This window comes from Gallinula chloropus, assembly GCF_964237585.1.
Source record: "Gallinula chloropus genome assembly, chromosome: Z".
NCBI lineage: Eukaryota > Metazoa > Chordata > Aves > Gruiformes > Rallidae > Gallinula > Gallinula chloropus.
This window is the reverse complement of record NC_140089.1, coordinates 75,975,147-76,000,739: the sequence shown is the minus strand read 5'-3', so window position 1 is coordinate 76,000,739 and position 25,593 is coordinate 75,975,147. Positions and strand designations below refer to the sequence as shown.

General features: G+C 38.5%; 1 protein-coding gene across 1 annotated transcript in view; it reads right to left on the bottom strand.

The window, feature by feature from the left end:
- CPLANE1 (ciliogenesis and planar polarity effector complex subunit 1) overlaps positions 1–25,593 on the bottom strand; it is a gene marked incomplete at its 5' end in the record, with an annotated part of 61,933 nt that overhangs the window by 26,981 nt on the left and 9,359 nt on the right. Inside the window, 20 exon segments of the mRNA XM_084278517.1 lie at positions 2,884–2,952; positions 4,120–4,202; positions 6,750–6,832; positions 7,378–7,505; positions 8,487–8,650; positions 9,242–10,175; positions 10,633–10,936; positions 11,283–11,391; positions 11,552–11,713; positions 12,807–12,916; positions 13,310–13,448; positions 14,514–14,678; positions 14,961–15,178; positions 17,616–17,749; positions 17,982–18,210; positions 18,551–18,724; positions 19,488–19,652; positions 20,469–20,549; positions 22,073–22,257; positions 24,637–25,397. Of these exon segments, the coding sequence (XP_084134643.1) occupies positions 2,884–2,952; positions 4,120–4,202; positions 6,750–6,832; positions 7,378–7,505; positions 8,487–8,650; positions 9,242–10,175; positions 10,633–10,936; positions 11,283–11,391; positions 11,552–11,713; positions 12,807–12,916; positions 13,310–13,448; positions 14,514–14,678; positions 14,961–15,178; positions 17,616–17,749; positions 17,982–18,210; positions 18,551–18,724; positions 19,488–19,652; positions 20,469–20,549; positions 22,073–22,257; positions 24,637–25,397 (4,397 nt within the window).

The window sequence follows — 25,593 nt, the reverse complement described above, 5'->3', positions numbered from 1 at the left end:
AGCTCTGAATTAACATGTTTGATTCATGTCATATTCTGGACAACATGCAAAAGTCCTCAAGGATTATGACAACATGCAAGACTCCTCAAGGATTATACTACCAAAATGCTACTTAGTACTACATTTTGCAGGTACTATACTTGCAAATATTTTATAGTTGTGGTGGTTTAGCCCTGACTGGAGCCCAAACGCCCACCAAAGTCAGTCTATTACTCCCCTTCTTAGTTGGACAGGGGAGAAAATAAATATAGTAAGAAGCTCCAGAGTCAAAATAAGGACAGGGAGAGATCATTCTGTCAGCAATGACATGAGCAAAACAGACTCAACACAAAGTGAAGAAGGAAAACTGTCTAATTTATTACACTACGCAGAACAGTAAAACTGGAGTCTGGCATGTGACCAGATCTTAAAACAAATGCATATCTTAAACCACTTTCCCCCCACCACTCCCTTCTTAGCAGACTTCAGTCAGGATTTTGGTCCCTTCTTCCCTCCTGCTCGCAGTACAGGGGTGCAGGGACTGGGGAAAATTGGGTTCTCAGTAGCACCTTCCCCCCACCCCTCCATTCTAAGCAGACTTCCCTTTAGCCATGATCCTGCTCACTTCTTCCCCTGCTCAGGGGGGCAGGGACTGGGAAACGATGGGGTTCTCGGTTACTTCTTCATGAGCGGTTTTCCTTTTCCAGATCTTAAAACACCTCTAACCTCCCTCCCCCCTCCCTTCTTAGCAGACTTCACTCTAGTCATGATTTCACTCCCTTCTTTCCCCGATCGCAGCACAGCGGGGCAGGGACTGGGAGATGCGGGGGTTCAGTCAGTCCCTTGCAAGTTGGTTTCTTTCTCAGCCAGAGTGGGGGAAGTTGTGTGCATTCATTCCACACCCTCCCCCTGCTGCACCGTGGGGTGTCACCCATGGGAGACAGTCCTCGACAAACTTCTCCAATGTGAATCCTTTCCCACAGGGCTTTATCTCTTTATCACAGTGTCTCTCAGTTCCAGTCCTCCACAGGATTCCAAGACTCCCCCCGGCAAACCTGTTCCGGCGGAAATATCTCTCTCTCATCTCTGTGTCTCTGATTCTCCTCCTGGCTGCAAGTGCTGGCAGGGGCTTGTTCCAATGTAGAGTCACAGCATCTTCTATAAGTCTCCACCTGCTCCATCCAGCATGGAGCCTCTCCATGGGCTGCGGGTGGGGTCTCAGCCTTTTCCATGGGCTGCAGGGGGGCACACCCGCTCTACCATGGGTTTCTCCATGAGCTGCAGCAGCATCTTTCTCTCCCGCACTTGGGGTGCCTCCTACCCCGCCCTTTCCAGCCTTGGTGTCTGCACAGCTCGTTACATCTTCTCGCTCCTCTGGTGGCAAAATGTAGCTGCTTCCGGGTTTTTTCTCCTATATGTCATTCTCAGAAGTGCTATGATTATCTCTTTGCCACAACAGTGGCCTTGAATTGTCTGAAGTTCACACTGAGGCTGGCAGAAAACTCTTAACTGCTGCTTACAAAAACTGCCTCAGCAGCACAGCCTCGCAAAACTGCAGCATTCCACCCCTCACCTCTGAGAATCACATATATGACAACCGTGCTTAAAATCCCCATCCCAACAGAAGTTTTCTACAATTATTATACTACCCAGCTCTGTTCAGTCTGTTCTGCCCATTCCCTCATCCAATTAGTGTCCTTATCTCAAATTCCTCAAGCCCCGCGTTGGGCACCAAAAAGGACTGTGGTGGTTTAGCCCTGGCTGGAGCCCAGACACCCATCAAAGTCAGTCTATTACTCCCCTTCTTAGTTGGACAGGGGAGAAAATATATATATAAAGAAGCTCCAGAGTCAAAATAAGGACAGGGAGAGATCATTCTGTCAGCAATGACATGGGCAAAACAGACTCAACACCAAGTGAAGAAGGAAAACTGTCTAATTTATTACACTACACTACAAAGAAGAGTAAAACTGGAGTCTGGCGTGTGACCAAATCTTAAAACAAATGCAGATCTTAAAACACTTACCCCCCACCACTCCCTTCTTAGCAGACTTCACTCTAGTCATGATTTCACTCCCTTCTTCCCCCCGATCGCAGGACAGAACACAGGGACTGGGAGATGGGGGAGTTCAGTCAGTCCCTTGCAAGTTGGTTTCCTTCTCAGCCAGAGTGGGGGGGGGCATTCATTCCACACCCTCTCCCTGCTGCACCATGGGGTCTCACCCACGGGAGACAGTCCTCTATGAACTTTTCCAACATGAATCCTTTCCCACAGGAATTTATGTCTTTATCACAGTGTTTCTCAGTCCCAGTCCTCCATGGGATTCCAAGACTCCCCCCAGCAAACCTGTTCCGGCGGAAATATCTCTCTCTCATCTCTGTGTCTCTGATTCTCCTCATGGCTGCAAGTGCTGGCAGGGGCTTGTTCCAACGTAGAGTCACAGCGTCTTCTCTATGTCTCCACCTGCTCCATCCAGCGTGGAGCCCCTCCACGGGCTGCAGGTGGGGTCTCAGCCTTTTCCATGGGTTTGTCCACAGGCTGCAGGGGCATCTTTCTCTCTAGCAGCTGGGGTGGCTCCTCCCCTGCCCTTCCCAGCCTTGGTGTCTGCACAGCTCGTTACATCTTCTCGCTCCTCTGGTGGCAAAATGTAGCTGCTTCTGGGTTTTTTTTCTCCTATATGTCATTCTCAGAAGTGCTATGATTATCTCTTTGCCACAACAGTGGCCTTGAATTGTCTGAAGTTCACACTGAGGCTGGCAGAAAACTATTAACTGCAGCTTACAAAAACTGTCTCAGCAGCACAGCCTCGCAAAACTGCAACAATAGTCAAATCTGCACATCAGACTCAAAATTTAATAAGCATAGTCCATTTCTTACTATAAAACATTACAGGTTTATCTTACCGAGGAGCTTCTGCATCTTGTTCTAAAGAGAATGAGTGAGAAGTCGTGCTAGTAATGACCTCAGTCATGCTATAAATAAAGGAAAAATTAGTATTGTAAATATTATAATCTGTTATGATGTTAATTCTAAAAAACTATTTAAGTAAGTAACAATATAGCATGAAAGCCACTTGATCAGAGCTATACTCATCTGCATTGCTTCAGTAACTGCATTACACTGCAATTTGAGCTAGCAAATATTGACATTCAGGATTTGTCTCCGTAGCAATATGAAGCTGACTCAAACAAAAGCATTGAAAAGGTTCTGGCTATTCAACACACACAGCATGGAAAAGAGCGGTTGATCTGAGTTGACAAAAGAGAAAATCAAATCTAAGCAGTACTGTTAATATCATTACAATATGCATTCCCCAAAAATGGAAAGCATAAGAAATCCCTGAGAGTCATCTTATGTGTAGTTATTTCTGTTTATTTCAAAACAAAAATTTCGGTTAAAAATCATAGAGGATTCTAAGTCTTTCTACAATTTAGCTATTTAAGTTTTTCATAAACATTACACAAACACAGAAATATTTATGCCGTAACAAATAGATTTCCTAATTATCAAGACATTCAGGCACTGTTTGTTTCAGGTTTCACTACTATAAATTTGATGGATCCAAGAAGAAAGCTAATTAAAATAATAAGCTAATGTCTAATTTTTTAGACATTAAAACAAATGAAAAAAATCTCAAAAGACTCAGAGTAAACATAATGAACCCTGTGCTTACACAAGCTTCTTCCCCTGAAAAACTTCAGAGAAATCAAACTAAAAAGTAATCTATTCAAACAGATGATGTGACAACCAGGTTTAAGGACCGTTCCTATAATTTTATAAGACGTTATAAATTTAAAGATATTTTAAAACATAAAAAAATTAGAAGATCAAATGAGGCAAATTTCTAAAGTTCTGTAAAATATCTCCCTCCCTCTTCCGAGGGAAAGCTCTTTCCAAGCTTATTTGCCATACTCTTTTTTATCTCACCTTCTGCCTCCTAGTCACCTCCCTTTCTTCTACATTGTGTGACAAATTAACTGTTAAAATTTCCTAGAGTAACAGCTCTACACTTGTATTTAGCCTGAAAACCCTACTAACAGCAGCAAAACCCCTCTTCACTAGATACCACAATAACAAAACTACTTTAGATTTTTAAGCAAAGTTAAAGGAGAAATTGAAACAACAAAAGAGTCTCTCACACATTCTGCTCAGCCTGTCTTTTCTTAGTTTCTTCCACCTTTTGATCTTCCTGGGGTCTATCTACATCTGAAATGGTGACCTGCTGGAATATAAAGACATGCATTTGCACTTGTGAATTTTATATCCCCCTTCTGCTTCAACACAGTATTATATTATTAGCCTAATACAAACCTACTTTTGATTAATCAGACACTTGAAAAAATCTGACTGAAAATTAACCACAGTTACACACTTACTGGAAGAGCTACAAATCAGAAATACTAGGTATCTCTGTCTTTAAGTCATTATTTTCAAATTCATGTACACTGGAAATATACTCTGGTAATCCTATACCACCTACGCAAAGATGAAAATGCAGAAGCAATCCTATTACACACGAACTATCTACAAACTAAGAAATTGAAAGAAATGCAGTATTTTACGTGTCACAGATTCACTAGAGTAAAATGAATTGTAGAACTGAAGACCACAATACATTCCTTGTTTCTAACGCCATTAACAACACTGACTCTTAAGTACTACAGCAAATGAACCAATAGCATTGCAATTCACATTCCAGCATAAATAGTCCTTAGCCAATTTCAAAGAAAGGAGACTAGCAACCAATGATGAATGATAAAGCTAGGCTCATTTACAGATCCAGACTGAGTTTTCAGACAGGAGCAAAATAAACATATTTACATATTTACTTAAAGAGAAGCAAGCATGCCAACAAGTGGTAGAGTCTTTGCTTAATCACCCTGTGACAACTTCAGACTTCAATTTAAGAAAAAAAGAGTTGTTAGTGCAGTTTTCTAGTATAAGAAAATGCACATTAAAAACTTGTCTATTAAACAGAAGACCACCTGGTTTGCTTTTTTAAAATTCATATGGTTTTGTATGTATGCGTTGTGATTTTACACAGCAAGGTTCTGGCAGAGGAGGGGGCTGCAGGAAGCAGCCAGAAGCTCTCTGCAGGCCCCACAGAGCAAACACCAGCCGGCTCAAGGCCAGACCCACCACTGACCAAGGCTGAGCCCATCAGATATGGTCAGAGTGCCTCTGGGAATCACATTTAGGAGGAAAATAGCAAACAGACACTTCTTGCAGCCAGAGAATCCCAAGTTTGGAAAAGACCTTTAAAATCATCAAGTCCAACCATTCTTGTCCTATGCTAAACCATATCCCTCAGTACCTCATTACCCTTTTTTTTAAAACACATCCAGGGATGGTGACTCAACCCCCTCCCTGGGCAGCCTGTTCCAGGCCCTGAAAACTCTTTCATAACATCTAATCTGAACCTGCCCTGGTGCAGCTCCATACCAATTGTTCCAGAAGGGAGTGAGAAGACGTAAGAAACTGCAGACACCAAGGCCAAGGAAGGGAAGCAGGGAGGAGGAGCTCCAGGCGCTGGAGGGAAAGGTGTCCCTGCATGCCATGGAGAAGACCACAGTGGAGCAGGTTTTCCCCCTGCAGAACATGGAAAAGGACAGGGAGCAGAGATCCCACCTATAGTCCACGGAGAGGCCCCTGACTAAAGTGGGTGAAGACACATGGAAGATGCTGTGATCCGTACTGGAGCAAGCTCCTGACAGGACCTGCAGCCTGTGGAGAGAGACCCCCCATGCTGGAGCAGGTTTGCTGGGGGTACTTGTGATTCCATGGGGGATGAGGCCAGAGCAGTCTGGGCCTGAGTGACTGAGAGACATTCTATGATTTATGACTGCACCCCATAGCAGTGACCCACGCTGGGGCAGCTGGTGAAGCACTGAAGCCCCATTGGAAAGAACTCCCTTTAGAGAAGTTCATGAAGGACTGTCTCCTGTGGGTGGAACCCTACGGTGCAGCAGGGGAAGGGTGTGAGGAATGCCCCCTGGCTAAGAAGGAAGGCAACTTGTGATCAACTGACCAAAATCCCCATTCCCCATCTCCCCCTGTGACACCTGGGGCAGAGGAAGCATCAGAAGTAATTAATAAAGTTGAGCCTGAGAAGGGAGGGATAGGGGGAGGTGTTTCAAGATTGGGAAGTCGGGAAGCGAGACTGTGTGTCTCTGTGCAATAAATTAGGTGCTGTTGTTTTTATTCTGTGTTGACTCTGTTCTGCCCGTGAAGCTGACTGTGGAATGATCTCTCCCTGTCCTTATCTCCACTCCTAAGTGTGGGAGCCTGGCTACCTGATCAAGGCCACAGCTACTTGCGCTTGCAAAAACAGCCTTAAGAACTCACTAACAAGGGGCTGAAAGGCTTGGGAATGAGAACGTGTAAGGAGATCTCATGGTACTTTGAAATTCCATTGTGGTGATAAAGACCTGATACGGTGCAGATGGCCTTTTCCCCCCCTATTCTGGCCCCTAGTTATGTAACCCTCAGATGTACATAAACAGCTACCGGCTTGAATAAAGTGTACTGATTACTTCTAACCATATTGGTGTATAGTCTGTTCCTAGTGCCTCTCTGCACTTCCAAAGCCCCTGGATATAAATTATTTCCCAAGATCTGGATTTTGGACATGGGAACTCGCAACACCTAGGCTTGTTGGTATACATTTTCTTCCCTGCCCAAATGAAAAGGGGAGTTTGGTGGGCATTCAGGACACTGTGAAAAGAGTATTAATAGTGATTTGATACTTCTAAGCAAGGAGGTAAAGTACCTTTCCTCTTTGTTGATCCACAGGTTTGATCTTGACAGAGCTATTGGAGCTTTTTGGAGTTTCGAATGGCTCTTCAAAAAACTCTACAAAATTAACAGAACTACTTTAAATCAAAAAATTACATGATATACAGCACTGTGTTGTGATTTCTGCCACGTGGTTACATTAGTCTACTAATTTCCTTAAGAGATGTCTCCGCAAATTCAAAATTTGTATTACTAGAGATGATGTACCTGAAGGAAAAAAGCAGCGGCTTATTTTCATGGTAGGAATATGATAAACTGAACCTATGCATATTGTTTTTACAGTTTTCAAATCCTATTTTACATAGTTGCATGAAATTTTTTTGAATGAAAGTAAATAAAAGAATGAAAGATGTTATCATACATTGTCCTACCTCTGTAGAAAAAAAAATCATGTAAGTGGAAAACGGATCAGGAAGTCTTGAGAAAGCAATCCTTAAACATTTAGTTATAATACAAGATGTAATACAATGATAATTTCAATAGAACGAGTAAAACTTATTTCCATACTTTGGTTAAACAAACAGCAGGATATACAATCCTAATCAGGCAAAATTCCTACCGTTTTGCATGTCAGACTATAGTCAAAAGTTATAAAAACAAACCTTCTCTTTCTGATGATACATCTAACTCCTCCTGAACAAATGGTTCCACTTCATTAAAATCTTCATGCACAGAACAAGTCCCATGATTAGTTTCCATCTCATCAAAATATTTTGAATTTGTAGACATTCTGGTAATTACAAAAGGTAATTAATAACAGAAGTAATAGGAGTATCTTTAAGCATGTCATTCCTCTCAGATGCCAAGCTACAGCATAAATGTAAAATACACTCTGCTGTAATATAATTAATGTTCATATAAAGATTCTTCCAGAATGTCAATTAAAGCAAGATCAATATTATTTTTCGGTACAGTAGTGATATTTCAGTAACATTAATGGTACCATCTTTCAGATGTGGATCTGAAAGATACATCTAATTACGCAGAAAAATGGAACTAATTCATATGATCTACCAAAACCAGAAGGCATAAACTGCACCATGACTTCAAATTTATTTCTCACAAACCCTGCCTTCATTTAAAAAAAACCCCAACAACAACAACACCCCCCCCCCCCAAGAAACCTGTCAGACACACAATATCTTGGAACACTAATATGAAAGATCTTGGGTTTTTAGTGCAGCAGAAGATAAAAGGTTCAAAAATGGTTTCAGATTAAGGAATCTCCATCTTCAGAACCATGTAAAATATTAACAAATAAAGTATTTCAAATATTTCCATCTATTTTTCTGTCATGCACACATTGCTAGATTACAAATTCAGGAAAAACAATGTTGCGAACTCTCGTCTCACCAGAAAGAAGTTACACTAAAAAGAGTGTAAGTTACCTGAATTATTTCAGAAAACCATAGTATCAGTTATATAAAAACACCTAGACTCCACTTCCACATGACTAAGTTTGTAAACAACCACGTACAATTCACTTCATGTACAACAGCTACATTGGTTTCTACCAAGAGGTACATCTGCTGATGGAGCATATTTAACCTGCTTCCTGCAGCTGTAAACAACATGTATGAGTTTGATTTTACACTCAAAATCCAATGTATATAACACATAGCGACAGCACAACTCTTCATATTGATATGGTGCTTGGCTGAGGAATTATGACCAACTAGAGTTCTTAGGTTAAAAAAAACCCCAAACATACCCAAAATCAGTTTCGCCGGGATCATCATAGGCTTGTACATGCTGAACATCAAGAGGAGGATTGGCCAGTATAGAAGATTCTTCACCTGTATTACTTTCTTTGTCTGTCCTAGTCTGGTCTTCTGATAGAGATGTAGTTTCTTTCAGATATTGATTACCCGTACTCTATTAATAATGATTTAAAAACCCCACTAATTAAAAAGAAGACACCTGATACTTGAAAAAAAAAAATCACGATTATATATTCTATGTTTATGCTTAACTTCATATCCTTTTCCCTACTATACAGCTGAAAAATTCTGGGTTTACAGTTGCCTGCAGAACATGAATTTTGCCCCCTTTTCCATTAAGTGAAGCAATGGTCCTCTGAATTACCCAAAGGAAACAAAGTTAAAGAGAGATCTGTCAGTGTCAATTGAGCCTCAAGTATCAAAAGACACTATATGAGAATTAAATATACTCTATGCAAAGATACACAATAAGATTTGGCCTTCATCACATGTAATACAAAACTCAAAAATTATCACCAAAGACAACCATGTAATGACCCACTTAGATGCCCATGCAAAATTTTGGCAGCATTTTCTAAGTAAAACACAGGTGGCACTTGTTAGAAAACAGAAAATACAAACCAAAGCTAAGATAAAATTTCTTTTGATCTGGGAGAAAAGCCTTCTCCAAAAAAATGCCGCAACCCATTACCCTCAATTCATGTAGGCTTAATTTCACTGACACTTACCCCATCATCTTTCTTACCTTAAATTTTATGCTCTTTGCTTGAGATCCCTCTCTGTGTAACCATTCTAACAGCCATAAAGAAGTAAGAACTGCAGCTGCTGATGTCTTCATATGTATCATTGGGAAAATCTCTTCTAAGTCGTCTTGTTTATTGGAACCACAGAGCAGTCTTTTATCAGACCATCTGATCATCCACTCAAGTAATTTTGCAATACTGCTCAACTTACCCATCAATTCTATAGCTAGTTCTTCTCCTGGTACAAGACCACCTAAATCAACAATTTTATAAGTGTATTTTGAAGTTGTCTGAGCTTGCAGGGTAGAGAAAGAATGGTTAGGAAAGGCCTGGCTTGCTGGTGCAACAGTGACTCCTTGATTATCAATCTTAGTTCTATAAATTGTCTTGTGTTTTAAACCAAATAATCCTTCATTAAGTCCTTTCACAAAGTTACACAGAGAAGGTTCTGTTTTCTGTACAATGGACTGAACAATGCTTGGATTTTCCAAAAGATTTTGGCTTTCATTATAGACAGGCACTGTTTCAGAATCAGAACATGTCAGGGTGACAGTATAGCAAGATCCTGCTCTAAACACACTTTGGCTTCTAGTTTTGCTTTGTCGACGTTTCAGTGTTGTATGAACATCAAAAAAGAGAGAGTTTAATTCATGCTCTCGAAGAAGTCCAGAAAAGCTTCTAAGAAATGGAATTCCACAGTCACTGTACTTTACCAGGTCTCTCTCAATAACATAACTCAGAAAGAGTTCTAAAAAATTAACATATTCATCATCATCACGTTCGAATTCCCATACACCAACTACAGGCAAAGCACGCTGTTTATCTATGTCTTTTCCACATAGTTTCTCTTTATGTTTTGTTTTCCAGTTATGAGCTTTTGTCTTGTGCGTGGTATCTTTGCTGCTTACTTCACCATGTCTCTGATGTTCATTATCTCTGTTATACAAGAAATGGAAGTACTATTAACACCAAAATCCAAGTTAAGCATTATTACATGAAAAAAATAAGTAAATGCAACACCAGTTCCTGTTCTTCCTCTGTTGATAAAAATGGCAAACTATCAACCATTTGATAGTTTGCCATTTAAATTTAAATTAATACAATGCCAAGGTGGAAAATTAATCACATGCAAAATCCATAGTTTTTACACAGACAGCAAATTAGCAGTATTATATATGAATGTGGTCACAGGTAATTATAATTTACACTTCAACAATATATTAGTCGTATAGTAACTGATGTAACATTGGCAGCTGTAAGATTTGATAAATTTATAATTCTTCATTTGATAAATTATGAAACATGGCAGTTATGTTTGGTGAAAAGATTACTAGAACTGAAAGAGAACTTTTTTTTTTAAATAGAAAGCTTTTTGTTAGAATTTTTTTCATACCTTTGGTGTGGAGGTGTTTGAGCTCTACTTTCTTCAGTAAACAAAGCATCAGAAAGTGTATCTGCTGTGTCAGCATCACTGCATACTTGAGGATTCCCAAGATCAGTAAGTGTGCTTCTGCTTAGACTAGTGCCTAATGAGAACCTGTCATAACAGTGTTCCTCATCATCTGCTGCTTCCTCTTCTACTGGCTCCCAAATATTAATGTCTATGGGGCCTATGTTCCTTATTACATCTCTCAAGACCTTCATTCTCACTTTTTCAGTAGCCTGTATAACAGACATCATTTCTTCATTTTCTGTATCTATTGAAAGAAAAAAATCCAAGAGACTTTACATGAAAACTTCTCAGTTTTCAATTAGTCTCTTAAATTGAGACTTGAATGAGCTCAGAATCATCATAAATTATAGCCATTTAGAAATACAGACAGAAACTGTGATAAAGTGAAGAAATACCTACAAGTCTGATACTGGTACAGACATATCAGAAAGACAATACAGATACCGCCACAAAACTATCTCTAAGTTTTCTAACTGAAAACTGTAATTGTTTTACATGGAGTATCAAAATAGGTATCATCACAAGTTAATTAAAAAGTAGGGAAAAAAAGAAAGTTTGTTTAATAATTTCTGAAGAAGGATGCATATTACCTTTAACAATACTGTGTCTGAGTCGCTGCTGAAGTCCTTGATACTTATCTCTTAGTGGAACTCTTACATCTTCAGGATTAGGAAAAGCTTTTACAAAAATCTCTGCCACCTGCACAAAATAAAGTATGTGAACTACTTGAAAAGATGCAAGCAAGCTGTAATTTCCAACAGAATTCACACCGTCAAGAGTGTCTAATCAGTAGCTTTTATAAGAAAAAAACATTTGTGATGATCTCTATTGCTTTTGTTCTAGCTTTAATCTCTTATACCTTTTTCACTGGTGGCAATTCTCCAAGCAGACTCAAAATTACATCTTGAACTAATTCTTCCACATTCATGAACCTGCAGAAAGGAAACATTCGACAAGCCCACTCCACTGCATTCAGACAATGCTCAACTGTGGAGGCATCATATTCATTCTTCTTTGTATCCTAGGAAAAGAAGAAAAAAAAATAGCCTTGCTATAGAAACATTAATTGATAAAAACAATATATTTCTGTTAAATTATTCATAAGAATATTCATAAGAAGTATCTAACTTTATTGGGTAACAGAGAAGTATATGATGCTAGGAGAAAGATCAAGATGGTCATGGACCAAAAAAGAGGATTTCTTTAAATGAACTTAGGAAATAATTCCATTAACACTATGCTAAAGAGTCTGCTTGCTGTCGCTTCGAGTAAAACTCTTCTCTAAACTAAACTAACCATAACTAATTAAATATACTGATTAGTACATAATTTTATTGTGACTTAAGGTTTCTTTCTTAGGAGCAAGATATTTATTCCATCCAAGAGGCTTTTAAAATGGATGAGATTATTCCGAAATAGTCAATTTCTACCTTGTCACTCTAACACAAAGCACAGAAAAATGATATTATTCTACTATTTGAAACAAAGCCATCCTGTTTATTTGAATCTTGACTTTTATGGTGAAGAGAAATTTTGTACTTGTTTGGAAGCAAACTTGGTTAAGGACAGCCAAGCTGCTAAACTAGGTAGGACAAAAATCAACATCTGTACTGTTACAGATATCACACAAGTAGTTTCTTTCTCTTTCTTGATCTCTGACATAAATTGATGAGGGTCTAAGTAGAGAAAACATGATTAAATTTTAATATTTTTCATTACCTCTTTTTAAAAACATTTTTGTTTGTTTGTTTTGGTGTGTTTTTGCAGGGTTTTGTTTGGTTGGTCTGTTTTGCGGGTTTTTTTGTGCATTAAACACAACCTGGTCAGGGATCACCCAAAATATCTTTATGTAGTGAGGAGAAAAAACCTTAGGTACACATGCAGAAACTATTTTCTCACACCAATATCTCTTCAATTATCTGGGTTAAGTATCAAACAAATGTTCAAGTGAAATACTGTTAAAAGGACGTTGTTCACATGGACAGCACTATTCTGTAGCATCAAATACTTACTACTAATTATGTGTTATTAAGCAAATAAGAGTTTTCATAAAAACATAGACCACATCTTTACAATTCTTATTATAGCTTTATGAAATTTACATATATCTTTACCTTGCAATTGTTAGAATTTTCCCTTGCAATTTGGTACCGTCTACAGTTTTCAGATAATCTTTCACGAACATGAAACATCCAACACAAAGCACACAGCTCTCTGAACCAACCTACAACACAAACATGCAACATGTCAAGACTCTCTGTAAATAAGAGATTATTTATTTTTAGATTTTTAGCTAGAAAAAATGAATTAGTATTATTTTAAGAATAACTGAGGAAAGAAATTACTCGTTCTTGAATTTTCACCTGCGCTTTGCAGCTAGAAAACTTTAGTCCCACTTAATGTTCATGTTCTTTCACAGCTGTGAGATCTATACACACACAACAATCCACAACTGCATCTTTCAGATTAAGAGTTCTGATAACCAACATAAAAGATAGCAAGTAGACATGTTTCTGCACACATTGCAAGCCAGTAAGGTTTTCTTTGTACCTGTGGCTTCTCATTTGGTTTTTTTTTCAGTTCTAAATGATTCTATTTTATTCCATACCATACAGACCTAAAATTTTACAGGTAGTATCATCAAACTGATGGTCTCCAGACAACGCAGATCTATAGAAAACAGTGTGGAAATTGGAATAACGAAGCAAAGTCTCTGGGAATGGACTGAGCAAAGGAAGAGATCTTTTCATTCGAATCTATGGATAGTAAAAATAAAGAATTAAATAAACAATAAAAATTGAATTAATAGTAGGTTGAAGTTTTGTATGCATCACTATTAAATGTACAGCCTCTTGGCTATTTGCAGAGTACTGCCAAGATCAGTAAAATTGCATTAAGTTTGCTTTCCATTCTCTTCAAATCAGTATTCTCAGAATTAATTTGAAGGAGTTTCTTTTGTATGAACCAAGGCACCAAAAAATGCCTTCATTTGCATGGTCCTCATGAAACTCATGATTATCATGAAATCCAAGAGCAACAAAGTGTAAGAACTAAGATCACAGTTAAGAAACCAGTTTAATCCAACACAGTCCAGGCTGCTGTTAACCAAGGCAGAGACTAGTTTTCCCTCGTTTCAGTTGGTTCTTCTGATTACCTCCCCATACCAGCATTAAACATGCAACCTTGCTATGAGCAAGCAGAAGGAAGTATGTGTCAGATCAATTCCTGATGTGCATCACTGCATGAATGCTCGTGTAGGTGGGTTGAGTGAAGGTAGACAGTGACACTCAGACCCTTCCTTAAGTGGCTGTGTAACAATGATAAGAAAAACACAAGTTTACAGAATTTTTTTTCATCAACGTATTCTGAATTTGGTTCTGTGCAAACAAAATGTACATGAGGAGAACAAGATCTTTTCAAGTCCATGATCTCTGCACTAAGAGGACCACTTTTCCTGCAGTGAGCTTCATGTTGACTGTTACATATTCAAAATTATTTGAATCATGCTTTCAGTTAACAGTTATAACTCCCAATTAAAACCAGCTTGTTTCTTTCCAATGGAGAAAGAAAACAGTTTGTATGTTAATAAGTGGGTATGGAAAGGCATATAGAAACACTTTATAAAGTAGATACCCTATGTTCTGATTTCCTAAAGGAAATGAACATTAAGTGTAAAACTAGAAGAGAACATATAAAACACATGACATCAAAGTCCAGATGAGACTGAATACTTCTGCAATGCAACTGTAAAGTTGTCAGTAATATTTATGATTGATAACCAAGTTAAAAAAAAAAAAAAAAAAAACCAGTTAACTGCTTACTTTTTGCATAATTTTTCTTGCCCACTTCAATCTTGCAACATACCACTGTGCTGCTGGGCAGGAACAATGAGCAGCCCGGAAGAGCAAGATAACTCGTTGAAGAACTCCTGAAATTTTCTGACGACTTTCTCTCTCAATTTTTAAAAGAATGTCATTACAGTCTTCCTGAAAAATGCAAAATCCAAGACAAAAACAAGACCCAAAATGAGAAGGGACACATACAACAAGGAATCTGACCTAAATGTTGTTTCTGCTTCTAATAATATTTCCCTTTTTCTTTAGAGCACAGATCCTTTAGGGAAAAAAACCAAAGGCACACATACTTATCACTATGGTGTTACTCAAGTAAATGAATGGACATGAAAAAAACATGGAAAAATGAGACCATGATTATTTCACAAATGCATTTAAACAAAGGTCCATGCAACTTCTACAGTGCATACTTACTTCACTGAGAGAAGCTGGCTGAGGACAGTACAATGGTGGTGCTGGAAGATAAAGCCCATGTGGAACTAAACCATATAATTTTCTGCTAAGATCCTTGGCAGAATCCATCAAAACCTGAAGTGTCTCTGAGAGAATATCAGAATCTGCCATAACAGCTGCTTTCAGTAGTTCCTGCATTGAACTATAAAGAACATTTGCATCTTCTTCTTCAATGGGATCTATAAAATATTAAGCACAGAAACCAATAAACTGACTCGGTGAATCATGACTTCATTTTGAAATTATGAGATTACATTCTCAGAATTTGCATTCATCTATTGCAATGTATACGTCACATCTAGTTGCTTTAAGATAAGATCTCTCACATTTGAAAATAGTATTCAATTGTTAATTTTAGGTTTTGCCACATTAAGAGGGAAGATACTGCCTTTCTAGATGGTGAGCTGAACTCTTCAGGTATGCGTTTGCATGACATAACATTCTGGCAAATAATTCTCACCAAGCAGGCATAAAGTAGATATACTATTAATAATGACTATTATTACTGTTTTTATCAGTAAGGATAACAATCAAGGAAAGGGAAATCGATTTATTGAATCTCTTTTACATAATTGTTACTTTTTCTCCCTCTCATCTCCTAGAATTAGGTGATGCAAAATCTTGCCACTACCTATCATACTTATAGATCTTTATATACTGCACATATGTGCATGCCTATTTGAAATAAAGTCCTTGGAAACGAGTACAAAAGAAGAATCTACACAGTGCTAAACTTCATCAAAACCATACCCCAAACATCTACCTGCTGACAGGAACTTGAAATGTGGTTTCCAAATACACAAAAACAAAGTAATGAATAGAGACCATTATAGTCAACTCTCTGTAAAAAGTAAACAAGGGCATGTTAATCTAGCTAATTAAGGGAACTTCAGTAGTGAAGTAGGTTATCTGATAAAAGGCTTGTATACACATATACAGAGGTGCAGAGAGGCAACAGCAGCTGGGGAAACCTGAGTAACATCTAGACCCACAGTAGAAAAATCAGCCCCTGATAAATTCATCTCCACAGGCTCACAGTTAATCTGTGTACTCACAGAAATGGACACTCTGTCCATGCCCTTCCCAGGGTAGCCATCAGTCCCAGTGTCCACATATGAAATCCATCCAGACAAGCCAATGGGACTGAGGGCTTACTGTCAAGAATGATAAGCTATACTAAAAGATGCAAGAAAGAGCTTATTGCAATTACATTATTGGATCTTTAGGAATTAAATCATTGGTGTGTCACTGCACCTCCATTGGGCCTTGTCAGCACTTCTATTTTCCTTGGTGGGGGACTTCTATCCTGTGTCTGTGCATAGGAATTCAAATGCCAGTGGCTGGAGTGTGACCATGAGTCAGAAAGCCTGTGTGCTTGGGATGCCATCAAATGCAGAGACCAGAGTTAAGTCAAAATCAAGTGCCAGCAGGACCACAGGTCAGAGTGCCAACATATGCACAGTGCCAGCAACTGGAGCATGTGGGGCTACATAAGTGACTGTGTGAATGCTACCAAGTATCAAGTCAGACTAAGCCATGGTAAGTCAAACAGCCTGGGAGCTGGGGGTATGGCTCATTGCTGTGACAGTGAAACCACAGCAGCTGGCAGGGACTAGAAAGACCTGTAAAGACTTGCCCAACTGCCAGAAACCTGCTTGTATGCCTGCGTGTCTCTAAGGGCAAGACAAAGGGATCTGGATACTGGAAGGACCAAGGAAGTCACGACCACCTATCAGAAACAGTGGCTACACAGGCATGTGTGTGTCTAAGGATGAGGCATCTGGAAGGACTGAGGATCCCAGATCAACTAGCTATTGGATGGACTGTATATTCAAGCCCAGCGACTTGTGTGGGGGTGTAGACAGTGTGTGGGGGGGGCAAGAGGTCTGTTCCAGGAAATGGAGTGAGGCTGGGGCTTTGGTGGCTTGTATATGCAGATGTCTGAAATGTGGGAGATGCAGCTACTAGGTCTAAGCCCAACTCTGGCAGAACCTGCATTATACCTCCAAGTACGTATATGCAGACCTCCATCCTGAGTAGCAGGAGAGAGAAATGATGGGATTGTTGGCACAGTTTGTGCAACTGCTGAGCACAGTTATAGGTGTTGATCTATGTTAGTCAGTTGTATAGAGGTGGTGTGTCTGTTTGTATGTGCCTACTGAGGATCCAGTCTCAGTCTTACTAACTGTTGGACCTGGGGGCACAGCTGCCAGGCTATTAGATACCATGCCCCCTTAACAGAAAGGAAACGCAAAAATTAAACACCATCATACAACTTGTTTTAAGTATGATTATTCTAACCATTCTGTAAATAGATTCAGGGTCTCTTCTGTTTTGTTTGTTTTAATGAGGTTTAAGTTTCCTTCCAAAACTAAATTTATTATCAATTATAGTCAAATAATGTTTGTCCAATACACACAAAGTAAGATTGACAACAGGCTCCATGATCAAAGCAAAACCACACACGCCTATAAAACTGAAGAATTTGAATACATTATAATACTAATGCTCACATTGGAGAAGGCAAGGCAATTGTTTCTTTTTAAGACAGTGTGTAACAAAGAATATGCCATAAAATAACATGAAAAATAAACAATTATTTATAATTTTATGTACCTGTAAACTGCTTATGTTTAACATATCCTGATGCTTCAGAAGTAACTGGCTGGCCTAACAAAGACTGTAACTTTTCCTGAAAAGTCTGCATTGGTGACAAGCTCAATGGCAGGTGACAGGATGCAGTTTTGAGCCTGCAAGTGTAACAGGAAACTGTTAATAAAAAAAAAAATTGCACAGATAATCTAATGAAGCTCTGTTAAATGAATATCTGAGACAAAGTAACTAATCTCACTTTAGGTCCTACACCTACTAGGAGTCTGGGAAAAGCAATTTTTGAGGCAAAGGATATGCCTTGTTACAAAAAGCTTCATGCAAGTAACATAAATTATAAATAGAGTATACTAATTTGAAGCTCAAATTTACCTTGAGATTTCAGCAGAGTTCTGACAATAGAGCTGGTAGGCCATACCAATTGAAACAGACAGTTTCCAGTCCCCAAGACTGTGTGTTAACCACACAGCCTCTGGAATGAGTCCACCAATAAAGAACAAATCAAGAGCATATTCAGCTGTCCACACAGATGAAAGGTTCTGGTCCCTGACAGCTCTGGTAACCAAACTATGTTGCAGCGGAATAATCCGAGGAGATAAGCCTGACACACAAAAAAACACATTTTAAAGTTTAAATGAATCTGCATGCTATCATATGAATAATACAGAATTCATATGTTCACATTACTTTAAATCACTTTTAAAAATTAACTCTGAAACAAACAGGACAATTTCCTAACAAGGGAAATCTTTAAACAGAATGTCCTGCAGAAAACAGATAAGCCACTCACCATGACAGATACTAATTCTCAGGAAAATGCTGAAAAGCAGGACTTAAACGAACAAGTTAATGGTGCTAAAAGTATAAATCACCAAGCTAATGCATGTAAATCTATAGCAGGATTTAAGCACAGCAAATTAAACTGGTTTTGGGGAAAATACCTTGTTTAATGTGAAGTGGATGCAAGACGTCAACACTGTGTGGGGGGAAGATGTAGAGCAGCTGGTTTGTGAAATAAGCAGCCATGAATCTTGCCATGGATCTAATCACAGCCATAGCAGTTTCAGTATGAACATCTGCTACCATCCATAGTTCATGCTGAAAATACTTGGCATCTAAAAAACCATACCAAATTAAAACATTTTAAGAAAGATTATTTAACATTTGAATGCTCAAATTGTTTAATCACAGCTTATAAAACATTTTTAAAACCAGCAAACTGTAGTAGTATTTATTTTCTTGACAAGCTATTGGAATTTATAGAGCTTAATACACTAATACAGAGCTTTTACACTAATAGCACATTATATTAAAAGACTTGTGTACTAGGGTTTTAATGACTGTAGATGGATCTCTAGTATCTAAATTAAATCAGTACTGAGTGAAAAAAACTGTTTAACTTTGGAAATTTAGATTTCATACTCTGACTTAATTGAAAAATGCAGTTCTGAGCATCTGCAGAAAACATTCCAACTGTCAACCCAGGACTGATGACAATCTAAAATCCACTACTGTATCATTTTCTTATGATACAACATAGTAAGTCAGTAAGATAAAATGAAATCACATCATTTCCTCCTTATTTTTCTTATCCAAAGTGTTTCCTTAAGCACACTGGAATTTAAGAACATTTAGCAGGCCATGTTTTCACTATTAATCATACAGTGGAAGTTGTCTAAACACTTATTCCAAGTGCAACTGAAAGAACATCCAAGGATCAGGAAAAGACCTTTAAAATCACTGAAAGCAGATGTCACCCCATTGCAACAACAAAAGCAGGCTGCCAAGCTGTCTGTGTGATGGGACAGAAATTAGATACTAGGCTATTCAAACAGTATCAGCATACCTTATCAGGCTTTTTGCACAATATAAACATACCAGAAAATTCTTCCGTCTGACTCACTGAGAGCTGCGATCGCCTTAGAATCTCTCCTACCAGATGATCACAAAGGCCCTGAGCCTCACACAAGTTATACTGATACAGGTGGCAAAATAGTATTGCAAGATAATATCTACTCTGAAGAAAACATGTTCGTTTTCCTCCTGCATTAGGAGAGAAAAAATAGCAGAAGTACAATTAGAAGAGAGACAATAAATATAAAAAACAGACAAAGATTGGAAAAGTGCTAGTTCCTCTCATTCCACAAACATAGCTGGATAAACTTTGGGGAGAAAAAGTGTAACTCAGAAGCAGCTATTTCAGGAGATACAATCTTCTAAGTTACTAATTAGTTAATGTACAACCACAAGAGCTTTACTTCTATTGCTCTGTAACTTTTCAAAACAATACAGTGTATTATGACACTTAACCTGTGTTAAGACATAGACAAAGACAGAAAAGCTCAAGGGAGCCTAGCTTGCAAAGGAGGGATGCGTAAACCACAATGAAATTGCTTAGACATCCACCAAACTTCCAAATTCCTGAATTCTTCCTGCACTCCTCATCATAATAACAAGCAAAAAAGTTCCTCATGATGCCTGGAAGAGACTCTGGAGCACACGTTTCATATCAAATCCTACCTGCCACAAACTGTTTTGTTACTCCCAAAACACTGCTGGATTTTACAGCTACTAAAGGAATTAACTTTTTGTTCATCTATTTTTCCCTGACCCTTTCTTCATCAGAAAGTCTTAAAAGTTTTTTTCTTTTCCAAGTATTTCATAACCACAAGAAAACCCTGATATTAAAATAGAAATGGATTAAATTTTCTCAGACAGCAATCAGACTTAAGTTTTGACTTAATTTCAGATATGCCTTTTACCTTTCTTCCCCCTTTTCTGAATGACAGAGTTGCAAATACTTACATCAAGTGATTATACAATACCCCCTCCACTCCCAGACAAGATTTTATCCCTTACCTTTTGCCTTGATTTCACAAAGAGATCTTTTCCAAATGTCCACTGATTCTCTGTATGAGCCTAAAAGGAACTTCTCCTCACCTATAAAAGTCGTATATATAGAAATTAAAAGTTCTGCATTGCTAGTTTCACATCTGCTAACACACTTTTACTTACTTCAGTATTAAACATTTATAAAAAGGAAAGTAAAATGTGAGTCTCCAGCAAATTACTATTATCAGAGCTAAATCTAGGTCTTGAGGACCCAAGCGAAGATAACTGAATATCCTTCCTGCCTTTTCTTTTTCACTGCTAAATCAATATTAAATGAAAAAAAAAATCAGTCATTATCATCTCTCCTATTTTTCAGTATTTTTTTTCAGATTACACATTTACAAATGTTAACTAGTAAAAAAGGTCAATATTTTCTCTAATCTGCATATTTCCTATCATGTGAAAAATGTTTTTTCATTGTAAAAAGCAGCTGTAAAACTGTTTAGCAAGTCGAATATATATTTTTTTTCAGTGTAAAAGCACTCTCAAACAAGAGGTCCGCAGACTGTTACACACTTCAAGTCTCTAAATGACACCTCTCCACTTCTATTGCCCTTCCAGTTTTTAATCCATTGGTCAATTACTTTCATTTGATCTGTTAATTCCTATTGATTCAGTCAATACTATGACAGAAAGGTAACTGTAAAAGAACACAGCTCCTGGACAGAGAAAAAGGAGGAAAAATAGCACTACTATAGAAGAGAAAGACAAGGACAAATTTGCCACTCTAACCTGCTTAGCAGCCAGCCAGCTAGCCAGTTCAGGTATTGGCTGGCTCATCAGCATATATGTTACTCTAGCTCATCCATAAACCATGCTGTAATCTATTTGGGAAACAGAAAGAGTAGTAGGAAGTTGCACGTATTGTTAGGATGAATGAAATAGACATGAAGGAACTAATGTAATGTACAGAGTGATGCAGGAAGAGAAGCTAGACATACATTTAAGGGAGGCAGATCAAGTATATAGTGAGGAAATAATTGTGGTGAGTGACAAATGGTAAGCTGTGCTTATTGGAATAGAAAATGAAAGGAATATATAGCACAGGACAGTAACAAATAGGAAACTAAACTACAACCATGCATTATTTGCAAAATAAATATGCTACATTAAGTCTATTGCACTAGATTACACTAAATGAGGTGAAGAGTTGAGGCTGACTAAATTCATGTACATGACATGCTCATGCCCACAGTGATCACATGAAAGAACTGGATTTTTATGTAGAAATCCTGTTAAGTGACACATTGTGATGCCTATCTACTTCAAAGAAAATAATACAGAACAAATGAGATTAGAATTCAGATCCTCCATTCAGATTCTCTAGGACCAACTCAAGTTAATAACCTTTTTCTTTAGCTCAACAAGCTCTGAAGACTGTAATTTAATCTACAGGTGCATTGGGACATGAAGTATTTAAAAGAGTGTTATGATCTGTATTTCAAAACCAAGTCCCACTAATTAAAATCTGGTGGTCAGCTACTGACTGTCATTAAGTTAGACCTAATTTTCCTAGTATTCAGTTGAACATGGAATTCCCTAACATTTGTAGTTCTTTCCAAAGTACTAACCAGAAACAGAACTAATCCTGAAATGATGTTCTAAGGTCACTCCTGAAGACTGGAGGGTTGCTTGTATATGACTTAAAAGTGATGAGACAACAGACACTTCTTCTGCATTCTTGTTCACTTTTCTGCTCAGCTGCATCTGATACCAAATCACTTTATTATATAGTAATCGCCATAGTACAATCAACCTGTAGTTTAAGAAGTATAACATTATGAAAATCATCAAAAGTGAAAAAAGTACTTACATCTATTTCTTATGTTCCTATATTTTGCATTATGTATCAGAAAACAAAATTATGTAACTGCTTTCTTGACCTCAGTGGGCGTGTGTGTGTGTAAAACTGAAACACTTCTTCCTTTTGTTTTTGGTTTTTGATCAGCAAACATTGATTCTTCTGAATTTGTCTAAACACAGCAATCTACATGAAGCACCCAAAATTAATCCTTTGCTATCTAAACAACAAGGAAATCACATAACCCAGATAAACCTCAAAATGGCTATCGGTTTATGAACAAGACAGATTAAAAATATAATGAAAGCATAACAGAAAAGCAAAGACTGGGAAACAAAATCTGCAAAGAAGGTTTTTAGGGCTAACAAATTCCTGCTGTCCAGAACAGTACTATTAGATGTACTAGTTCAGACAGGTAAGAAGCTTGCTGATATAAAGAAAAACACAGTGCCAGGACTAGAAAAAAAAATCTTGCACAGAACTGCAACAAATCTGCATCTTTTTGTCTAGCACTACTGCTTTCACCCTTAATATTTAAAAGTCAGTCATATGCACAGTGCTCAGCACCTTGAGCACAATTATCAAAAATTAATGAAGTATGTTTCTTAGGTTCTAAACATCTGGAAAGGAACAGCTTGTTCACATGATCATATTTGAGTTCAGCAATAGAGAAAGGCTCTACTGACAATAATATACTTTTCCAACAGTTGGACAGCTCACTTAAGTTCTTTCAATTTTACTGGTATCTCTCAAAGAGGAAATAGCTCTGGTAGTTCAGTAAGTTTCCACACACTGGGCTTTTTCTGGCAGTCTGGAACACAATCTACACAGTCAAAAGCAAACTTTACTGATTAACATGAGATGTAGATATATTTCATATGAATATCATCTTTGCTACAGAGAGTTAAAAACGTCTTCATAGGAAGGAGTGGAATGGGTAAGAAGCAGTTAAAGCTTCTTAACCTCCGCTGATGCCCTACCAGACATGGTGTGAGCAGGTAACACACCATTTTTCTCTGAACTGATTTGCAGTAATTAGTTAAATCACCATAACTGAACTACATTCAACTGTAGGTCTGAGGCCCGATCTGCATACTTTAATAGGTTATCATGCTTTTCCATGGATATGACGCAGAGAAGAAACAGAAAGATGGTAATTTCTGTATAACTGAAAAATAAAACTGCTGTTCCAACACGCAGAATCTTAGAATCATTTAGCTTGTCTAACGTATACCTCCCCTGGCACAAGTTGAGTCCATTTCCTCTTGTCCTTTTTGCTTTTACCTTGAGAGAAGAGACCAGCACCCACCTGGCTACAAGCTCCTTTCAGGTAGCTGTAGTGAGTGAGAAGATCTCCCCTCAGCTTCTTTTCTCCAGACTAAACAACCCCAGTCCCCTTAGCTGCTCCTCATCTGACTTGTGCTCTAGACCCTTCACCAGCTTCACAGCCCTTCTCTAGACAAAACCTAGCACCTCAGTTTCTGTCTTGTAGTGAGGGACCCAAAACCAAACACAGCACTTAAGGCACAGCCTCACCAGTGCTGAGTATAGCGGGATGATCGCTTCCCTAGTACTGCTGGCCACACTAGTTCTGACACAAGCCTTGATGTTGTTGGCCTTCTTGGCCCCCTGGGCACACTGGTGTCGTATATACCAGCAGCTTACATTATGCTAACTCATCTTCAGCCAGCTTTTGACCAGCACCCCCAGGTCCTTTTCTGCCAGGCAGCTTTCCAGCCACTCTTCCCCATGCCTGTAGCGTTGCCTGGGGTTGTTGTGACCCAAGTGCAAGACTCAGCACTGAGCCTTGCTGAACCTCACACAGTTGGGCCTCCGCCCATCGATCCAGCCTGTCCAGATCCTTCTGTAGAGCAGATCAGCACCAGCCAGCAAATCAACAGTCCTTCCCAACCTGGTGTCACCTGCAGACTTACAGAGAGTGCCCTCTATCCTCTCGTCCCAAATATCGGTAAAGATACTAAAGAGAACTGGCCCCAGCACTGAGCCCTGGGGAACACCACTTGTGACCAGCTGCCAACTGGATTTAACTCCATTCACACAGCTCTTTGGGCCTGGACATCCTGTTTTTACCCACTGAAAGGTACACCTTCCCAAGGCATGAGCAGCCAGTTTCTCCAGGAGAATGCTGTGTAAAACAGTGAGAAAGCTTTTGCTAACGTCCACAGCCTTTACCGCATCACTGAGTGGGTCACCTTATCATATAAGGAGACCAGGTTAGTCAAACAGGACCCATCTTTCATAAGTCTATGCCTACTGGACCTGAACATTTAGTATTTTTAGTATTTTTTTTATCACCATACAGATCATTCATACCTTTTTTCTGTTTTTACATCATGGTTTACTGCTTGAGGAGGCTGTCTAAGCAGAGATTTCAATGAACTGAACTGCTGAGTAGTACTGTCATCAAGAACTAGGAAAATTGGCACAATGAGGGAGTCAAGTTCTACAAAACTATTACCAGGAGGAGATGCAAAAAAATTCTCATACTGTAATACACACACACTACTTAGAGTGTGAGAAACCATTTTCAGGAGACAGAAGCACGCCAAAAGGTTTTTTGAGAACAACTGCTCCTGTTGCTGTGCAAGCATCAGTTTTAAAGTTTGCAATGTCAGCTTAGCCATGTGCCCAGTCAGACTGGCTCTTGAATGCCAGTACAAGACAGTTAAAAACTGCTGAAAATATTTTAGAACACAATGCATCCAGTGAGTGTTCTTCATAGACTTGTTTGAAGATGCATCCAGGTTTAGCATGGAACGGTTCACAAACTGTAAAATGTTGAAAAAATGGATAATGCAGTTCACCGTGTAATTCAGCAATGTGTCTTTCTCTTCCAGGTTTTTTGAAGTCCCTATTTTCCAAGCAGCAAGGACATTTCTCTGAATGGTATATAATTCCACTGATATTTTATCTTTCTCTTCAGTATTGTCCTTTGCATGGACAGTATCAAACATTGACGCAAACTCTAGGTGGCCTTGATCAGCTTTGCCAACAAATGAATGGATTCTTTGGCTATAGAAGTTAGAAGGGCTATTGCAAACCTGCTTCTCATCATCCGATTCTTCTTCATAATCCTAAAACAAAAGTTAAACAGCATAATCTGCAAAGAATCACCATTTAGTCAGTGTCACAAATGAAATCTTTATGCTTAATTAACTTGCTTAATTCCTAGTAAGTTTAATTCATAGCAGCTTCATTGAGATCTCAAACTTTCAGCAGGCATAAATTCAATCACTTAACAACAACAACAAAAAAAAAAAAAAAAATCAC